Source organism: Rosa rugosa, chromosome 1 (genome assembly GCF_958449725.1).
Source record: "Rosa rugosa chromosome 1, drRosRugo1.1, whole genome shotgun sequence".
In the NCBI taxonomy this organism is placed as follows: domain Eukaryota; kingdom Viridiplantae; phylum Streptophyta; class Magnoliopsida; order Rosales; family Rosaceae; genus Rosa; species Rosa rugosa.
The window spans coordinates 68815398-68833217 of NC_084820.1; the positions used below are offsets into that span (position 1 = coordinate 68815398).

Consider the following 17820-nt stretch of genomic DNA (forward strand, 5'->3'; position numbering starts at 1 on the left):
GGCTTGTATTCCTCGTTCCTTTGGACTACCTATAATATGCTAATATATACCTATAAACAGCGTAATTCTTCATTATCAACCAGATTACCAGAAAATACTGATCAGAACTGCCGCAGATGGTGGCTCTTTTTAGTGTTGCAGATTTGACATCCTGTTAGATAAGAGAAGCAAGACTGCCATGTGGTAAATTCCGTAGATAGTATTTGATGCAAGTAGTTACTTCATTAATCTGAGCAAGCTGTATGATTTCCTGTGACTTTCAGTCTAAATCAGAAACAGGATCCGTTTTAATGTCTACATCCACAAGGGTTAGGTTCGTTAGGTAGAATAGTTTCCTGTGATTAATATTTGATACTAGTAAACTAATTCAGGAATGACATCATGTAATAACCTCGTTAGAGGAATTGTACGAAACTCGTCGAAGGAATAATACGAACCTCGATAGAGGAATAATACCATCTCGTGAAAGAATCAAAGACAAACATTTCACCCTTCCTTTAGTTTTCTCACCCCTCCCTTTAGCTGTAACGGTCCTCCTCTTGTCGGAGAGCCATCATTCTGTTTCTTTTTTTCATTTCTCTATCGACCTCTCTCTCACTCTCTCTCGTCCGAAAGCATCCAAGAATAGAGCAAACTTCTCCAAGCTCGTTCTCGCTCCATAGGCCATCGATCGACCCTAGACCACGTCCCACGCCTTCACTTCTTCCTTGCGCAGCTGCCGGTGGTAGCCTTTCGCCGGCTCTTGAACCGTACACGACGGTGGAACACGAGGCCGGTTTGAGCTCATTTTGGTTCCAAGCTTGATATCTCAAGCTACCGGCCATCAATCCTCACCAAACTTCATCCACGAGCTCGCCTCAACTTCCTGAAGCTCCCAGAAGTAACCTTGCACGTCGGCGTGGCTTGTGGTGGCGACTGGAAGCTCAACCCGACCTAGATCGAAACTGGACTGTGGAGCTCGATATCTCGAGTTGTAGAGCTTTGTTTTGAGTGATTCTTGATCCAGTGAGTTCTCCTTGCGTTTCTTAACAACTCTTCAGAAGGGATCGAAGCGAGAAATTGAAGTTTTTACGTCGGAATTCAAGCTCGCCGGATTCTGGAAATTTTCCGGCCACCGACGCTTTCGATCAAGATATCTCGAGCTGTAGAGCTTCGTTTTGAGTGATTCTTGAACCAGTGAGTTCGTCTTTAAGTTCTGAACAAGTCTCCTGAAGGAATCGAAGCGAAAGGAGGACATTTTTACGTTGATCGGAGCTTCGCCGACTTCTGCAAATTCTCGCCGGTTTCTGGAAAAAATTCCGGCCACCTCGACTGTTTTAGGTAATTTCAACCACTTCCGGTCATTTTCAGCTTACATGGTAGTTATGAAAGTTGTTAAGCATGATGAGAGGAAGAAGAGCAGCCCGGCCCCGACACCATTGGTGGTGGTCGGCGGCGGCTCTGCCACTAACTCCGGCGGCCCTTTCCGGCCACCTCCGGGGGTCAAAAATATGGTTTCTGTACATTTTCAGATTCTATATTTCAATACGATCATTTTGATATATTATACGCAATTTTTGGATATCGTATGATTAAGTTATGAATTTTTAAGTTTAGATCGATTTCGATCGTTAGATTTGTGATCTGTGAAGTTAGGACCGTCAGATGGACTTGTAGTTTTGATATGATGATCTTATGACTGTCCCAGTGGCTTTGTGTGGTCATGGGCGAAGATCCGACCGTTGGATCTTCGTATAAATGCAAAACAGTGATTAGGGAGGCGATTCGTGAGAATCCGTCCGTCGGATTTTCGTATAAATTTGTGAAGATGTTAGTAAGGACGATTCAGGAAGATCCGACCGTTGGATCTTCGTGATGATTTTTGGAGGGTGATCCTAAAGGCGATCCGTGAGGATCCGACCGTTGGATCATCATTTAATTTCGATCCGACCGTTGGATTGTTGTTTGAGTATGTTTTTGAGTTGTTGGCTAAGTTAAGGTCATGTTTGACTAGGTGATTGACGGTCTTCCTTGGGTGAGCGGTTTCGGTGTGTATTGTGTTGAATTGAAGACGCAGCGGGAATATCGAGGTGAGTAAATCGCACATGGTTCATTCACGAACCGAAATTCGGTGATTTTATTTAATTGAGAAATTGTGGAAATTGTTTTATGAAAATAAATATTTGTTTTAAATTATATGGACTTGATCGACTACGGTCCATAGGTAAGTAAAATGTATTTAACTATAAAAAAATGAATTTCTAGATTTTATTGCATGTGAACTATAGTTGGTATTAGTGGTCACTCTTGTGTGGGTGACTACGTATATATATATTTACGTGGAATATATATTGGATGGTGTAATTTACTGAGTTATATTTTGAGCATTACCCTTTGGAATATGTGATTTATCTTAGATGTTGTGTTGTCTATGATAATGGGTAATTGAGTAAAGTGCGATAGTTGAGTCGTTGAGATGAATTAAATGAGGAGTCGAGTGAATTGAGAAAAGCAGTCATTCGTAAGGTGAACCTTGGCCCAGGTGACACTTTACGATACAGTTAGAGCTCTAGTCTGTCTGCCATCATACTGCTTGGGGGATAAACGAGTTATCATATGCCCTTGGGTATGACATGACATACTGAATGGGGTGATTAATATAATTAATCATAAGCCTGTAAGTATGATATACTGAATGGGGTGATTAATCTAATTAATCATAAGCCTGTAAGTATAATATACTGCATGGGATGATTTATATAAATAAATCATAAGCCTGTGAGTATATATTGAGTAAACAGTTGTTTGTTTTTGAGTAGTCATGTTGAGATGTGAGTTGATTGATGCTTGAAGTGACGTTGTACACTTCAATTATTATGCAAAGAAAATACTTGAGTTAAATTTATGCTTGAGTCGATTTGGTTACTTTAAATCGTGCAATCCTTTCATTTACTCATACGAGCTTTGCAAAAAGCTTACCGGGTTTGTATTGTTGCAATCCCGGTACACTATTCAAACGGTGTAGCGGGTAATCCTGCAGGTCAGGAGAATCAGGGCGGTGATCGAGCGGGTTAGAGTATTTGTTATAGTTTTACAGCATTTGTAATAGTGAGGTGAGTTAAGCTCATTGAGCCTTACAATTTGATTTGGTGAGAGTGTGTTGTAATAATTAACTTGAGGATTTGATTTATTGTAATATTGAGAGGTGTGAAGTGTGGTTGTTTGTGAGAAAAAAATTCAGGACGTTTATTCTATTAAGTTGTATAATTCATGTTTCGGATTTTAATTGTATTTAAAATTCGGGGCGTGACACATCAATACTGCACTTCTCAAAATTTCCATTTTCCCCCTTCAATCCAAGAGTAAACTCCGCCTTCAAATCTTGATGTGAAATCAACAGGAAAGAAAAAGTTGACAAGAAATTACCACCGAGTAATTATACATTTTTTGGGGGGTGGAAGAATTACTATTTACTTTTACTAAGCCTGATCAATGAACTGAGCATACATACATGCAAAGAGGCTTTTACCTTCATTTAACAGAGTCAGATGCTGGCAAGTACACAGCAATAGAACTATTCAGAAAGGGAAAGGAAAAACTTATTTTGTGCTATAATTGACCAAACAATTTGAAGAAGCTGTCACAATTGGATAGTCAAATCTAAGATAATATGCATACAGAAAACTAAAGCCATATGTCATTCTTTCGAGTTAGGTTTAGGTGATTTCTGAGGATAACATGGAGAAGCAGGAGGACCCTTTGGGCTTGACAAGCTCCTTACCGGTTGTCCATTCCTCGGTACAAAGATTGCTTGTGTTCTAATGCCATTCTTAGCATTCAAGTTGGATCTGGTACGAGCTGCTTGCATGGTTTGAAAGTGATACGAAGAACTGGCCATGTCCTTGAGGCTTGGTAAAGGCTTTAGGGCTTCAACAACTTCACTCATCATTGGTCTGGCTTTTGGGTCACGGCTGAGGCAGCGGGCAGCCAGTTGGATAGCTTTTTGTGCACCCTTGATTGAAAAATGGCCTTCGAGCCGGGGGTCAATTAACTGGAATAACCTCCTCTTGTCTCCAAAAAGTTGTCTCGCCCATTCCACAAGATTGTGTTCCCCATTTGGTCTATTTTTATCCATGGATCTTCTTCCATTTAGCATTTCAAGTAGGACTACTCCAAAACTGTAGACATCACTCTTTGATGTCAAATGTCCTGAATCAAAAACCATGTTATAAGGTAATGTCAGTTCATGATCAGGCAACATAACAAAAGTATAAAGGTATATGGCCTTGGTATGTGATTACTCATGAACAGCTAAAGACCCCTGAGAAACACCAAGTACTGAACTTTTAATAACCTATGTTTTTGCATATTTGATGGACTTGAAACTTTAGTAAACTATCTATAACCTCTACATTATCAGAGGTTGATTGTAAGAGAGATAAGTCAAGTCCAAGTTAGTTAACATTTGAAAGAAAAATAAATTCAAATGAATATAATTTGTCTATCACCAGTAACTGGTGGTTCGCATTCTTAGAGTATAAGTAATTACCAAAACCAAAAATATGATTACTACCAAACTCACCAGTCATCACATATTCTGGGGCTGCATAACCATAGGTTCCCATGACTCGCGTAGACACATGAGTCTTATCACCTTCAGGACCATCTTTGGCAAGTCCAAAATCCGAGAGCTTGGCGTTGTAATCCTAAATTAACATATCCACTTTCAGAATGCAATAGGAGCAGAGAAATGAAAGAAAGTTTTTGCTCAGCCATAGTAATTTACCGCGTCTAATAGGATATTAGATGTTTTGAAGTCACGGTATATGACAGGTTTTTGAACTTCTTCATGAAGAAAGGCAAGACCCTTTGCAGCACCAAGTGCAATTTTCATTCTAATGGACCATGGAAGTGGCAGGGACCCTTCACCATGCAAAATGGTTTTTACCAATGATCATTAGATACAGGATAAATACAGTTACAACACAAACTCAATAGCTACATCCGACTCATGCATGCCAACGTGTTAGTATTTACAAGAGCTAGTTCCAATACACATGCAGTAAAATTAGAGAATATGAAAGGAACAGTTGCTTACTTCTGAATAGGTGGTTTTCCAAACTTCCTCGCGGTAAAAACTCATAAACCAGCAACCTCTGATCATCTTCAATGGAGTAACCAATCAATTTTACCAAATTTGGATGGATGAGATCACCAAGAAAATAAATTTCAGCCTGAAATACAAAGAAATCAAGATTATGATATAAACACTAAGTTGGGAAGTAATATATAGTAAAAAAACAGGAGAGAAGAAGTCATACAAGCCATTCTTTGTGACCTTGAAGTCCATCATGGTTGAGGGTCTTAACTGCGACTGTAAGCCCAGTACCAGGCTTCACAGGAGCAGTTCCATTCTCCTCTATCCAGCCCTTGAACACACAACCAAATCCACCCTCCCCAAGAAGAGACTCCGGTCTGAAGTTTCTAGTTGCTAACTTAAGGTCATTAAATGTGAATTTCCGCAGCTGAGAAGCAACCTTCAGTTCCTCACTGAAATAGGGTGTGGATGTAGTACTTCCAGCATTACTAGTAGTTGTAGAGGACCCTCCACGAGTAAGGTCTCGATCTCTACTTTTTTCATTTGAAGATTTAGTTTCCGCTGATTTACATAAGATCCAAGACATGTCAGTGAATGATGCATATTACTATACTTGAATGAAAGATGTTGGTATCTGGCATCACCTGTTAGTTAGGAACTTCATAATAAATGCCAGACACTACCTATTCAAGTACATAGCTAGTAAATCAATTAGAACTAATACACTAACTAATTGCAATCAATCAGTCATATCAATTATAAGTCCAACATGCAAAATCAGTAAATGCCCGAACTTCACTACTTGGTTCATGGTTGTTAGACAAAAATTTCATAAAAACCCTCGGCCTCTGATACTTTGCAGTCTTCCTAACCTAAATTATACAGATTTAGAGTGAAAAGATTTGATTTTGATGGAGTATTATACTTTGCTTAATGAAATTTAAGACCACCAAACATGCTTTGAGTTAAAACCATTTCCATGGACCTTGATGTTAACATTTATTGCCCAAAAACAGAACAACCCCCATCCTCGAAATTAATGCAGCTTGACAAGAATTTGCCAAAAAAGAAAAACAAGGACAGTAGCAAATTACCAAAAGATATAGTAGTCCCAGTCATGGTGCTATCAACTTTGGATCTTGAAGAAGGCATGCAAATCCCAAAAGAGAACTTAATCCAACACCCAGTTTCCTCCACAGCCTCATCCTTCTTCTTCTTCTTCCTTCCCTTTGATTTGCTCCCATCCCAAGTCTCCACCTTTAACAAACCCATCTTTACAAACTCTTCCAGATTCAGACTCCCATAGCTCACAGACCCAGAGATTTCACATACCACAAAGAACCCCTTTCGAATGCAAACCCAAAACCCTCACCACAAACTCTGAAAGCTCACAGAAATGTGTGTTGTAACTCAAACTGAATCAGACCCAGATGGTCAAAATTGAAAAAGTTCCCACCTTTACCAAACCCATCACAAATTTCACATACCAAACAAAACCCATTTCAAACCAACTTGTATGCAACCCAAAAAAAGCTCACAGAAATGTGAGTTGGAGCTGAATTTGAATCAGAGTATCAGACCCAAATGGTCAAAAAGGCCACAGATAGAGAGAGAAGGCGTGGAAAGAGAGGACTCTGCTGCTTAAGAGAAAAGTTGTTTCACTGTTGGGGCAGGCTGGGCGGCTTGAAAACAGAGGAGGCGGGCAGGCCGGGCAGGAGAGAGAAAGAAGAAGAAAAACAAAAAGCTTTCTTCTTTCTCTTCTTTCACAGTGCTCCACTTTGGCATATTCCGAACATCTAATCACCCAAAAAGTATTGGACTTGAGAATTTTGCTTGTTTGGTTAACTCTGCTTTATTTATGGAACCAATTTCATATTGAACATGGCAAATAGAAGGAGCACACTTGGGCAATAATGCAAAGTAGAGTCATGTTGGCCTATAATTTCTTGGTTTGTCTTCTTCTTCGTATTTTAATATGGATGGAGTGTGGGTTTAGGATAAGAGGGCAGGCTAGTATACTATTAAACTATTGTGAAAGTAGGTGATTGTTCTTCAAATCAAATCTCTATCCAATCAGTTTTAAAACGAGTTAACTATCTGATTATAAGAATTAATGATGGCAACCCTTATCACATCGGAGATTCTAAATCTTACGTCAGTCACATTGTTTACTGTCATAAGTGCGTGTATTTGTCATCAATTGAGTTTAACTCCGGCGGTCTCAGATTTTAAGTCATATAACATATTGTTTGACGTTATTTGAGACGTCATTTAAGATTATAAGAAATAGCACATAGTATTTTTTTTTTTCAAGAGAAAAATGTAATAGCACATAGCATTGTTGTTAACAATAATATGATCATTGCATTGAATTTTCTATTTTCATCCTAAACTCAGTCTTTAAACTATTCAATCATCTGGCGCATCTCAACCTAATTTTACATGCATCAATATTTAACCCTTCAACATATTATTAGTTGTAGACAATTTTCTCCGTCCAAAGGGAATTAGTGTGGGGTTAGAGCGTATAGCATTGCTTAAAGCTCTCCTATAGTCGCGTATAGAATTTAGTGTACCATTTATTAAACAACTACAGTGCTTCTTCCTCAACCCCAAGTATCATTTTTTCTTTTTTGTAGAAACCATTTCCTTGTAAATGTCACCTTTTGTAGAAACCTTCGCATAAGAGCCTCCTCCATTAGAAGAAAAAACAAGTCTCCTCTTTGAAAGGGAAGAATTTTTCCCCAAGAAGAAATGGGTGTTAAAAAATTAAACGAAATAATCTAACTACTCTTGGATCTTACTTTTCTTTGGTAAATAACAGGAACCTTAATTATTGTGGGACCTAATCATTGTCAATGATTACCTAGTGGTTTGCAGTTAGCCGGCCATGGACTTTCCCGGTGGCCCCCTCCGAAGCATATTTTCTTCCTCAAAATATCAAATTATTAGAACAAACAGGACTTAGTGCACGAGATTCACAGTAAAAATGGAAACCCTAACAAGAAGAAGATAGCAGTTTAACTACATTGAAACTTCATGAACACGAAAGAGTAGCTACAGGGAATTACAGAACCATTTTACTCTCTGGTAAGTTCACTTCTTATACTCCTTACACAACTATCTCAAGCTACAGGTGGTGCAAATGATACTTAATCGACGACTAATCCAAGAGTACAATAGTCGGTTAAACATGCTTGAAGCATCGTTGCTGGTTACACCTTTCTCGTCTGGTTCTACCTCGATCACTGAATTCATCATCCATAAAACATGTAATGTATATTCACCAGAAGCCATAGCAATCAACCTGAACAGCTGTCTTTGCATTTTTAGTCATGAAATTTTTTGAAATGCTTCATGTTTCAAGCCATGTCAAGGTTCCTACTATCAAAAATTTGCCTGGAAGTTCGCCAGCGGCTGGTGCAAGGTAGGTAATTGTCTTTCTGAAATGTTATATATTTGGTAAGAATAAACAAACCAGAATTTTAAACTAATTTGAGCAAGTCACTATATAGCTCAGAAATCAAACCTTTCAATGTTGATGTCTGTGACATAGACAAATCCAGCAACATTACTGCACACAGAATTCGTTGTTAAGGAACATGCATATATATATATTGTAATCTTTGAGATTCCACATATTCTAATCTAATGTATCAAAGTCAAATTTCACATCTTTAGAGATGGAAAAGGTAGGGAAGAAATACTACAAATTTTAACTCTTGTAATGGGGGAAAGTAAGCACTTCCTCCAATACAGAATCTACTGATTCAACTTTAGTCAAACATGGCTATGAGATTACCTAGAGATAATTTCATCAGGCTCCTTAGCATATGAAATAGCGAGAACCATATGGAGCAAATCACGGTTAATATTTACAGGAACCACTCTTGTAGGGTCAGCAGCAGGCTCGGCACCAATTGGCAAAGCTGAACGAGGGGCCTGTGGCCCACCACCGATTCGAAAGATGGATAAATCGCCGAAATTTGCGATATTAGAGTGTGGGCTGAGATCATTTGAGAGGCCATAAAAGTATTCCTGTTAGAAGTATCAGTATATATGAGCCTTATGACAGAAAGAGCAATAGCACGAGATTTAACTGGCTACACATTTTTTTAATTTGGTAACAAAAAAGATGATACTGTTGGATTTTTTCCTTTAACTTTCCAACATAAACTTACCCTTATCCTATGACTCCTGGATTTTTGACGGAATTTTACATTCCTGGATACAACTCCCCCTGATTTTTGAAGTTTAACAACATCCACGTTGGGCTTGTTCTTTAATACATCTCTGAGCATGCTGCAAAGCTTTTCCTGCATAGAAGAAATATCTGCATTGTCAGTTTCCCTTAGGGCACTATAACACTTGTAAGAAGTATAATGTTTTAGAAAAATATATAATTAAAAGGTAACGGAATTGGTGACAAACTCAACCCAAAAAAGCAAATGGAACAGAAAAGGATGTTCGTGAGAGATTAAAAGAAGGTAGCAGACTTCACTAAGACTTAAGTACGACAAGAAAAGAACTTGGACTAGAAGGATTTACCTGACCCAAAACCAAGACAACATTAGCATTGAATGTGTCAATTGCATGAAGAAGCAACTGCAAGAAAGATAAAGAAGAAGAAACTATCAAACCGGAACTTTGAATATATTAAAATCACAGTCGTTTTTTATTTAATCAATAGTCACCCCTGTAGGTCCAAGAACTCTTAAATACCTCATAGCCGGCACCTTCTATCCATCCCATGGTGTTGATGACCAATCCAGCAGCTTGAGATTCAGCATTACCAGTAAATTGTCTCTCTACCATTTGAGAAAGCTCCTTCACAAGCACTCTGTACAAATCCACATTGCTCCTGGAAAACAACAAACTCAGAAGATGTAATGACTAATAGCAACAACCGTCTAAGAAACTAGTCTACTTTGACATAGGCTAATAATGACAGAAAATGCTAAATCAAATACATACATGGGAGTTGTGTGCCCATAGAAATAAACGAGGGGCATGTCAAGGGGAATCCCTTCCACCGGATCAATAGGCATTTCAATAGGAGTAGCAGCAATGCATCCTGGAATTGTTATAGCTCCTTGTCCAATATCCAAGTCGACAAAAGTAGGTTTCCATCCCTGCTTAGCTGCCCAACTAAGCAGCATTTTCGACAATGTACTTTTCCCAGAATCTGAAGGTCCCACGACAATCACCCTCGGTCCCTGACCACGCAAAAATCCTATTAGCCTTGTATATGCAGTTATGCACATAGCAAAGATTACAGTAACCCATGATTTCTAGCCACCAAAATATACATTTTTGCCCAATGAACTCGCATTACCTGAGCCTGAGGAGAATTAGGGTCATCAGACGACAGCGTTTTAGCACGGTTTCGCCGGGCGTCCAGCACAGCATGCACATTTACATAACTGATATTCGGCGTCTGCAGAAATTCAACATTGCCCAAACTCCATCATTCATTCAAATTGGTGACACCACAATTGCGAACAAGGTGACTAAAACAAATTATAAATACCTCATCGGCGGTGTAATCCGTTTCGGTGGTGCCGTCCATCTCGATTGTGGCTCCATACCAAGTGAACACCTTAACCAGTCAGTCAATTCATATATCAAAATTCAGTTACACAGTATTAAGTAAAAGAAAAGAAAAAAAGCTCATCCAAAAGATGGAGAAGGTTTACGGCGAATTTGAGCCTGGGAGGGAAGGTGAGCCAGATTTCAGGGGGGAGCTCGGTGCCGAAGATCTCGGCGGTACCGTTAAGAAGACGGAGCTTGAGAGGCGCGTCGTTGCCGACTTCGATTCTGAGTTCGCACTCCCGCTCCAATTTGACCTGCCTGATTCCGCCGCCGGCCATCTCCTTGGGTTTGGGATCCGCCGGAGCTCACAGGGTTTTCAACTTTTTCAAGTGAAAGAGCACAGGGGTTTAAGTTCGTTTTATTTTCTGGGTCGGGTCAGGGAAGAAACGGGTACGGGTTCAATGAAAAACACATGCCATTGTTTGCCTCAAAATGTCCAAACAGCCATTCACATGTAATTTGTTGAAAACGAACCAAATTTGATTCTCACTAAAATGTAGTCATTCAAGTTTGATTTTCATCGAAGACTCCAAAAGTATCGGTCATTCTAGTACTAGCGATGTTTGGTTGGTAGAAGATCCTAGAATAAAAATATTAGTTATTTCTCAATTTTGCATAGATTTACAAGTCTTGATTTGCCCATTGCACGAGTTGTGTAGCCGATTCTTGTAATCGAGATTTGTCTTTCTTATCTTGTCATCTTGTGTACACTAGCTCTAGAATTGCTCGATTGTGTAGAATAAATTGAAATTTACATTCGATTGAATAGTGAGCGAGAATGCACACTCATTATAAGTGTGCAAATTAGTTGATTAATATGTCATATGCACGAGCATGCTGGATAATCTCACATCTTATTGGGTCAATAAAGGGTCTGTGTCAGTGTTTGGACCGAGCCAATAAACCTACGATGTTGATTGGGCTTGGCCAAAAGCCCAAAACTAAGCCCCTTTTTATTTTTATCTAATAGAATATGTTTCCTCTCTATAAGATGAGGCCATCAACTAGTGCCTCTTTTTAAAACTAGCATTTAAAACTAGCAAAAGCGCCCACGCTATGCCATGGGATTTGTTGTTAACAATTTTTTTCTACTCCTCATCTATTTTCTTCTCATTTGCCTCATCTAAAGCCAATCCCAACACTGTTGTCTAGATGTCCCTTGAGGCCTTGAATCTCTTCTTCGTACACACAATTTATCTGCTCCTCATCTATTTTCTTTTCATTTGCCTCATCTAAGGCCAATCCCAACACTCTGGTGGTTTCTTCCAATTTTCAATACTTCTTATCATAATCAACTCGAAGTTTATCGTTTGCAGCTCTGAGATGTTGTATCATGGAGTCTTTTATCTTTCAATTTCAGCCACAGCAACCAGATTTAGTTGGTTGGCAGTCCCAGCAGAGTTACCTAGAACGCAACCTTGATATTAATCAGACAAATTACACAGATAAAGTATTCTATTACAGTTTCAGATACCTAAGTGCTGCATAGTGTTTTCAAAATCCATTTCATCTATGAAAATTGATAAAGGTTGATCTTGAGACTTAGAGCTTTAGAATAGAGAATTCTTTGCAGTACTTGTCAGCAGAGTTGTTTTATAAAGAATTGGCCATTGTGTTCTGAGACTTCGTCTCCATTGTGAGCATCTTCAGAGAAATTCTTTATAGATAATCCAACTACAAAAAGAGACAGAAGCCTACACATGAAGAAACATTATATATCCAAGTCATTACATTATGATACACACACACAAACACATGTGTATTACATGTACCATAGATGATCAGGAAACCAAAAGTACTTGGCTAGTAGTAGCAGTATAAATATTCTCCTCAAACCTAACAGCAATATTCTTGAGTTCATGCAATCCCTCTTGACTGGAGAAAGGAAGATGCCTCTTCAATGTATGCACTCTTCACATGCATCAAATTCAAAAGCCATTATTAACATACAACAAAAGCGAATTCAAGATGAATAGACCAATGCACTCGAAATTTAGCATACTAACATCTTATTGACAATTCTCATGATCAGTCTGTGGCCAGCCAAATTATGTGGTCAGCCAAATTATCACAGATATTCAAGCTCTCAATCTGTGTATACTTGCTCAGCTCCTGAAATAGACCCTCATAGAAATCCTGCACACGAAAACCCCATCAAAAAATTGAACAATTTAGGTTAAAATCAAGCTATTCAAATAGATACAACAGCTAATATGTATATCAAACCTAAAACCCACTTCCATTCAAGCTTCACTTTTCATATCTAGTCCATGAGCCAAATTCAATTGAAACCAGCTCTTTATATTGACAACCTTTACAAAGCAAACAGTCTGTTTATAACCAATGGCCATTGCATCATCAAACCCATATATAACCTGAAACCACAAAAACCACCAAAAAACAGAAAAGCAACATACTTTAATACAATAAAGATTAAATCAATAACACCCAATAAACCCCATCTTATGCATGTAATCCTATACAGTTACAGGCTAAATAGGAGTCGTATTAGATTCAGAGGGAGAGGGGGGCTAATATTCTTTACCGGTCAAATGACATTAGAAAGTGGTAGTTCATAAACCAATTAGATCATTCGCAAGGCAAACGTTACAATACAAATTATACATAAGTAGATTGCTGGCTGGATGCAGAGTATCACCCAACATGCAGAATCAAATCTAGTGACTTGGTGCGAAAACAGAGCAAATAAGTTCATCAGTGTCCTAATCCTTACTCCAAGGACAAAAATTCAATTCAAAACCAATCAACCAAATAAGAAGCTTACCAGGAGCTCAATCCCTCAAAAATCTTTGATAGCTCAATCGAATCCCCCGATTTGATTAAATGGGTGTCGGTTCGACCGGATATTCTGAATTGATCAAATGAGCTCAGTTTCTTGAAGATCACTTTGGAGACCAAGAAAAAGGATGACCAGTCAGGAGAACATGGACTCTATTAGTTGAGTGTCGAGACCATTCCAAGAGAGGAAAAAATTCAAAGCAAACTTACGAATGGCAGGGCCGTAAGTTAAGGAAAAAATCGAGGGCAAAACCGTCATTACACTGTTTCGGGAACAGTCACTATGGAAACAGCGGTGAAACTACCAAAAGTCTGAAAGAAAGAACAAAAGTTCCTTGAAAAGACCAACGACTGGTTCCGGGAAGTTTCTTTCTTATTTCTGAGCTGCTTCCAGGAATTCGATCTTCACATACATGTAATCACCATATAAATGTTTCAAACTCGGATCCTTCATACCACACAACACAATCAACAATCCATTTCTCTTTCATCAACGACACCTCTATCTGCTAGCTAGGAACTGACTCGATCGGAACAGAATGGCGCCAGACACTAAAACAGCCCTCCCTACCAGCAACACCAATTGCCACCCTCATCCTACAGATAGTGTTCAGTTTACTATTAGCTTGCCGTCCATTGTGTTCATTAACCTCACAATAACAACCTTCACAACCATGTACCGCGCGCAGCAGCACCACGACACCACCTTGCTAGCTTTCCTCGCATTCGTCTACGCCTCTTATTTCATCCTCCATAACTGTGTGCAAGTGTACAGTCGACTTCCCAAGGGCGAAAAATCGGCGAAGAAAGAGCTGCTGAGGTTCACCCTGTGGTTTTTGCCAACACTAGTCCTGCTGGGATTTGCAGCTGAGTTTGGGACTTTCATGAACGTGACTGTGGTTGTGCTTATGTACTGTCTCGCCATTGCTAGCAGCTTGTTGCTCTTCTATGTCCACTACATTTATGATGATCAAAAGGGACATGATCAGATGAGTAACAGCAAGCATGATCATGTACCAATTGCCCAGAACATTGTCTAAAATAAAAAAAAATAAAAAAATTAATGGAGATGCATCTACCATTTGAGCTATCATCCCCATGTTCATTGCCAGGAAATAGTTCCTTTATTTGTCTAATTGCAATAATTCATAATTGGTCCATTTCTGCTCAATAAACTTGCATTACCTGAGGCCTGAGCCTGAGAGGTCATCAGACGACAGCGTTTTAGCACGGTTTCGCCGGGCGTCCAGCACAGCTAGCGTGCCCATTAATTTACATAGCTGATATTCGGCGTCTGCAAAAATTCAACATTGCCCAAACTCCATCATTCAAATTCATGACACCACAATTGGGAACAACGTGACTAAACAAATTATACAATACCTCATCGGCCGTGTAATCCGTTTCGGTGGTGCCGTCCATCTCGATTGTGGCTCCATAGTCAGTCCATACCAAGTGAACACCTTAACCAGTCGATTCACATCACCATTCAATTACAAAGTGAAAAAAAAAAAAAAAATGCTTAATTTTGAAGTGAAAGGTGGGGCCTTTTACAGCGAATTTGCGCCTGGGCGGGAAGGTGAGCCAGATTTTAGGGGGAAGCTCGGTGCTGAAGATCTCAGCGGTGCCATTGAGAAGACGGAGCTTGAGAGGTGCGTCGTTCGACTTCGATTCTGAGTTCGCACTCTCGCTCCAATTTGACCTGCCTGATTCCACCGCCGGCCATCTCCTTGTGTTTGCGATCCGCCGGAGCTCACAGAATTTTCAACTTTTTCAAGTAAAAGAGAAGGTTTTTTTTTTTATTCGATTTATTTTCCGGGTCGGACGGGGGAGAAACGGTACGGGTTTCAACAGTTACGAGTAATAATATAATATAAATAATATAAAACGAAAATCATTATGAGTCACTTATAACAAACGTCAGACTAAAGGGCCTGAACTATAAAAAATTATATGAAGCTACAAATGCATTACTTATTAGGTCACATAATTTTTTTATGCACACTCGGCATAAAACTATAAATGCATTACTTAGTTGATTAACAGACTATGCACAAATATACGGGACAAACTTACATCTTAATACGTCAATAAATCGTTTGTACTTCGGCTGAGCGAGCCAATAAACCTACCGTGTTCATTGTCCTCAACCGAAACTAAGCCCGTTCTATGATAAATAACTTTTCCTCTAATGTCTTTTAGATGGGGTCATCTAGTCTCTTTTTCTGTAAAATTACAGAAACAACGGGAAACTACCCAAAGTCTAAAAGAGAGAAAAAACAAGGAAAGGTAGAGAAAACTTCCTTGAAAAGACCAACGAGTATGCTGGAAGTCTCTTCTTACCTTCTTAGTTGATTGTTGATACTGAATTTCTGGGTGCTGCCTAGGCAACTTCCAGGAATTTTTCACATATAATCAAATCCCATATAAATGTTTCAAACCCGGATCCTTCATCTCACACAACACAATCAACACTCAATATTTTTCTATCAAAGTTTCAACTCCTCTGCTACCTACTTCTACACCAACTCAAACAAAATGCCAAACACAAAACCAGCCCTCCCTACCAGCAACACCAAATATTGCCCCCCTCCTACACGTGATGCTCAATTTACTATTAGCTTGCCGTCCGTTGTGTTCATTAACCTCACAATAACAACCTTCACAACCATGTACCGCGCGCAGCAGCACCACGACACCACCTTGCTCGCTTTCCTCGCATTCGTTTACGCGTCCTATTTCATCCTCCATAACTGTGTAGAAGTGTACAGTCAACTGCCCAAGGGCGAAAAGTCGACGAAGAAAGAGCTGCTGAGGTTCACTCTGTGGTTTTTGCCAACTGCAGTGCTGTTGGGATTTGCAGCTGAGTTTGGGACTTTCATGAACGTGACTGTGGTTGTGCTCATGTACTGTCTCGCCATTGCTAGCAGCTTGTTGCTGTTCTATGTCCACTACATTCATGACGATCAAAAGGGACATGCTTGTCCTATTCAGAAGAGTAACAACAAGCATGATCATGTACCAATTGCCCAAAACATTGTCTAAAATAAAAACGAATGGAGATGCGGGGTATCGATCCCCGTACCTCTCGCATGCTAAGCGAGCGCTCTACCATCTGAGCTACATCCCCCACGTTCATTGCAGGGAAATAATTTATGCATTTAACTAGGCATTTAAGTATATTATTATTTTTTAAACCAAATTTTGTCATTTTTTCCCCATAGTATTTCTACTACCGGTTGTGCGGATATTGAAAATCTCGATTCTATGTTCCATGATTATAGTTTGTTTTGTTTTATGGGTCGTGTTATTGGAGTACGAAAGCGTTCTATATAAAGCTATAGTAATTTTTTTTTTTATTGTATTTTGATTATTATAGTTCAATTTTTTTTTTTTTTTTGAAAGGAGGTCAACTCATTCATAGATCTAAGATAAAATCAGCAATAATTTAAGGCAAAGAACTCATGAGGTTAGCGGATTGGTAATTTGGTTTTGGTGCACTAGTCGTCACCCAAGCTTGATTTTTACCGACTATGAAATATCAAACTCTCTTAACGCGGCTGAAATTTGGTTAATCAGACAATTGTAGAATGAACTATTATCGGTCTACTCTACAAGCCTTCATTCACACGCTACACTACTTGTGGTTACCAATTCGTGTGGTCGAGATTCACTTTTTAGGTTTTGCCAACTGTAAACTTGTTGAGCTTTACAATTGAGCTTGGGACTGGTATGGACATGGTTGTGATTGTGCTACTTATATGTATGTGATGCCTTAGAATTAGCGCCTTGTTCTATGTCGAGTACATCTTCGATGATGATCAAAAAGATTGTTCTAGCAATATTTTGTTAAACAGCGACAAGCGTGGCCCATGGTCCACCATTGTACCGATATTGTCCCAACTTAACCACCCGATAGGTGTTGGGTTTTAATCACAAAAGGCCTCGGTACAATTGGGTGAGATCCACCCACTTATAAGTTATATTTTATTTGTCACTTTTCCAATGTGAGATCTTTCCTCTCCAACACGCCCCTTCACGTGCAACCTAACTCTAGGTATGCACGTGGAATTAATTGACAAACCCAATTCCACATTGGAAATCGGGTCACAAGTCCCACATTAGAGACTTGACCAATCACATAACAATCCAAGGCCCACATCAGACACTTGGCAATAATCCAATCGGAAACTTCCGATGGCCAATTTAATGAACCCAAACTAGGTCCATGATTGGAGAGGAGATTGGTGAATCAATTAATGAATGAACCCATATCCGGGTCCATGATGGCGACGTATTGAAGAGCGACCCGCTTTGATACCATGTTAAACAGCGACAAGCGTGGCCCGTGG

At 39.4% G+C, this 17820-nt stretch overlaps 2 protein-coding genes, 1 long non-coding RNA gene and 1 other non-coding gene across 4 annotated transcripts; 1 reads left to right on the forward strand and 3 right to left on the reverse strand.

The window, feature by feature from the left end:
- Nucleotides 1-1035: 1035 nt before the first annotated feature.
- On the forward strand, nt 1036-3233 carry LOC133726429 (uncharacterized). The gene is made up of 2 exons (XR_009854804.1): nt 1036-2069; nt 3005-3233. It is a non-coding gene; the product is annotated as an uncharacterized LOC133726429 (long non-coding RNA).
- Nucleotides 3234-3468: 235 nt separating this feature from the next.
- On the reverse strand, nt 3469-6908 carry LOC133726427 (serine/threonine-protein kinase PBL34-like). Its single transcript, XM_062153972.1, has 6 exons — nt 6172-6908; nt 5301-5638; nt 5078-5213; nt 4766-4902; nt 4562-4685; nt 3469-4188 (listed from the first exon to the last, which is right to left on the reverse strand). The coding sequence occupies exons 1-6, from the start codon at nt 6347-6349 to the stop codon at nt 3677-3679; spliced, it is 1425 nt and encodes a 474-aa protein (XP_062009956.1). The 5' UTR covers nt 6350-6908; the 3' UTR covers nt 3469-3676.
- A 1133-nt stretch (nt 6909-8041) lies between these two features.
- Nucleotides 8042-11081, reverse strand: LOC133726428 (protein CLP1 homolog). The gene is made up of 10 exons (XM_062153973.1): nt 10774-11081; nt 10608-10676; nt 10413-10514; nt 10052-10293; nt 9800-9938; nt 9626-9682; nt 9259-9393; nt 8880-9115; nt 8607-8651; nt 8042-8520 (listed from the first exon to the last, which is right to left on the reverse strand). Exons 1-10 carry the CDS (start codon nt 10945-10947, stop codon nt 8433-8435), a joined length of 1287 nt encoding a protein of 428 aa, XP_062009957.1. The 5' UTR covers nt 10948-11081; the 3' UTR covers nt 8042-8432.
- Nucleotides 11082-16525: 5444 nt separating this feature from the next.
- Nucleotides 16526-16598, reverse strand: TRNAA-AGC (transfer RNA alanine (anticodon AGC)). Its single transcript has one exon. It is a non-coding gene; the product is annotated as a tRNA-Ala (tRNA).
- Between the last annotated feature and the right edge of the window lie 1222 nt (nt 16599-17820).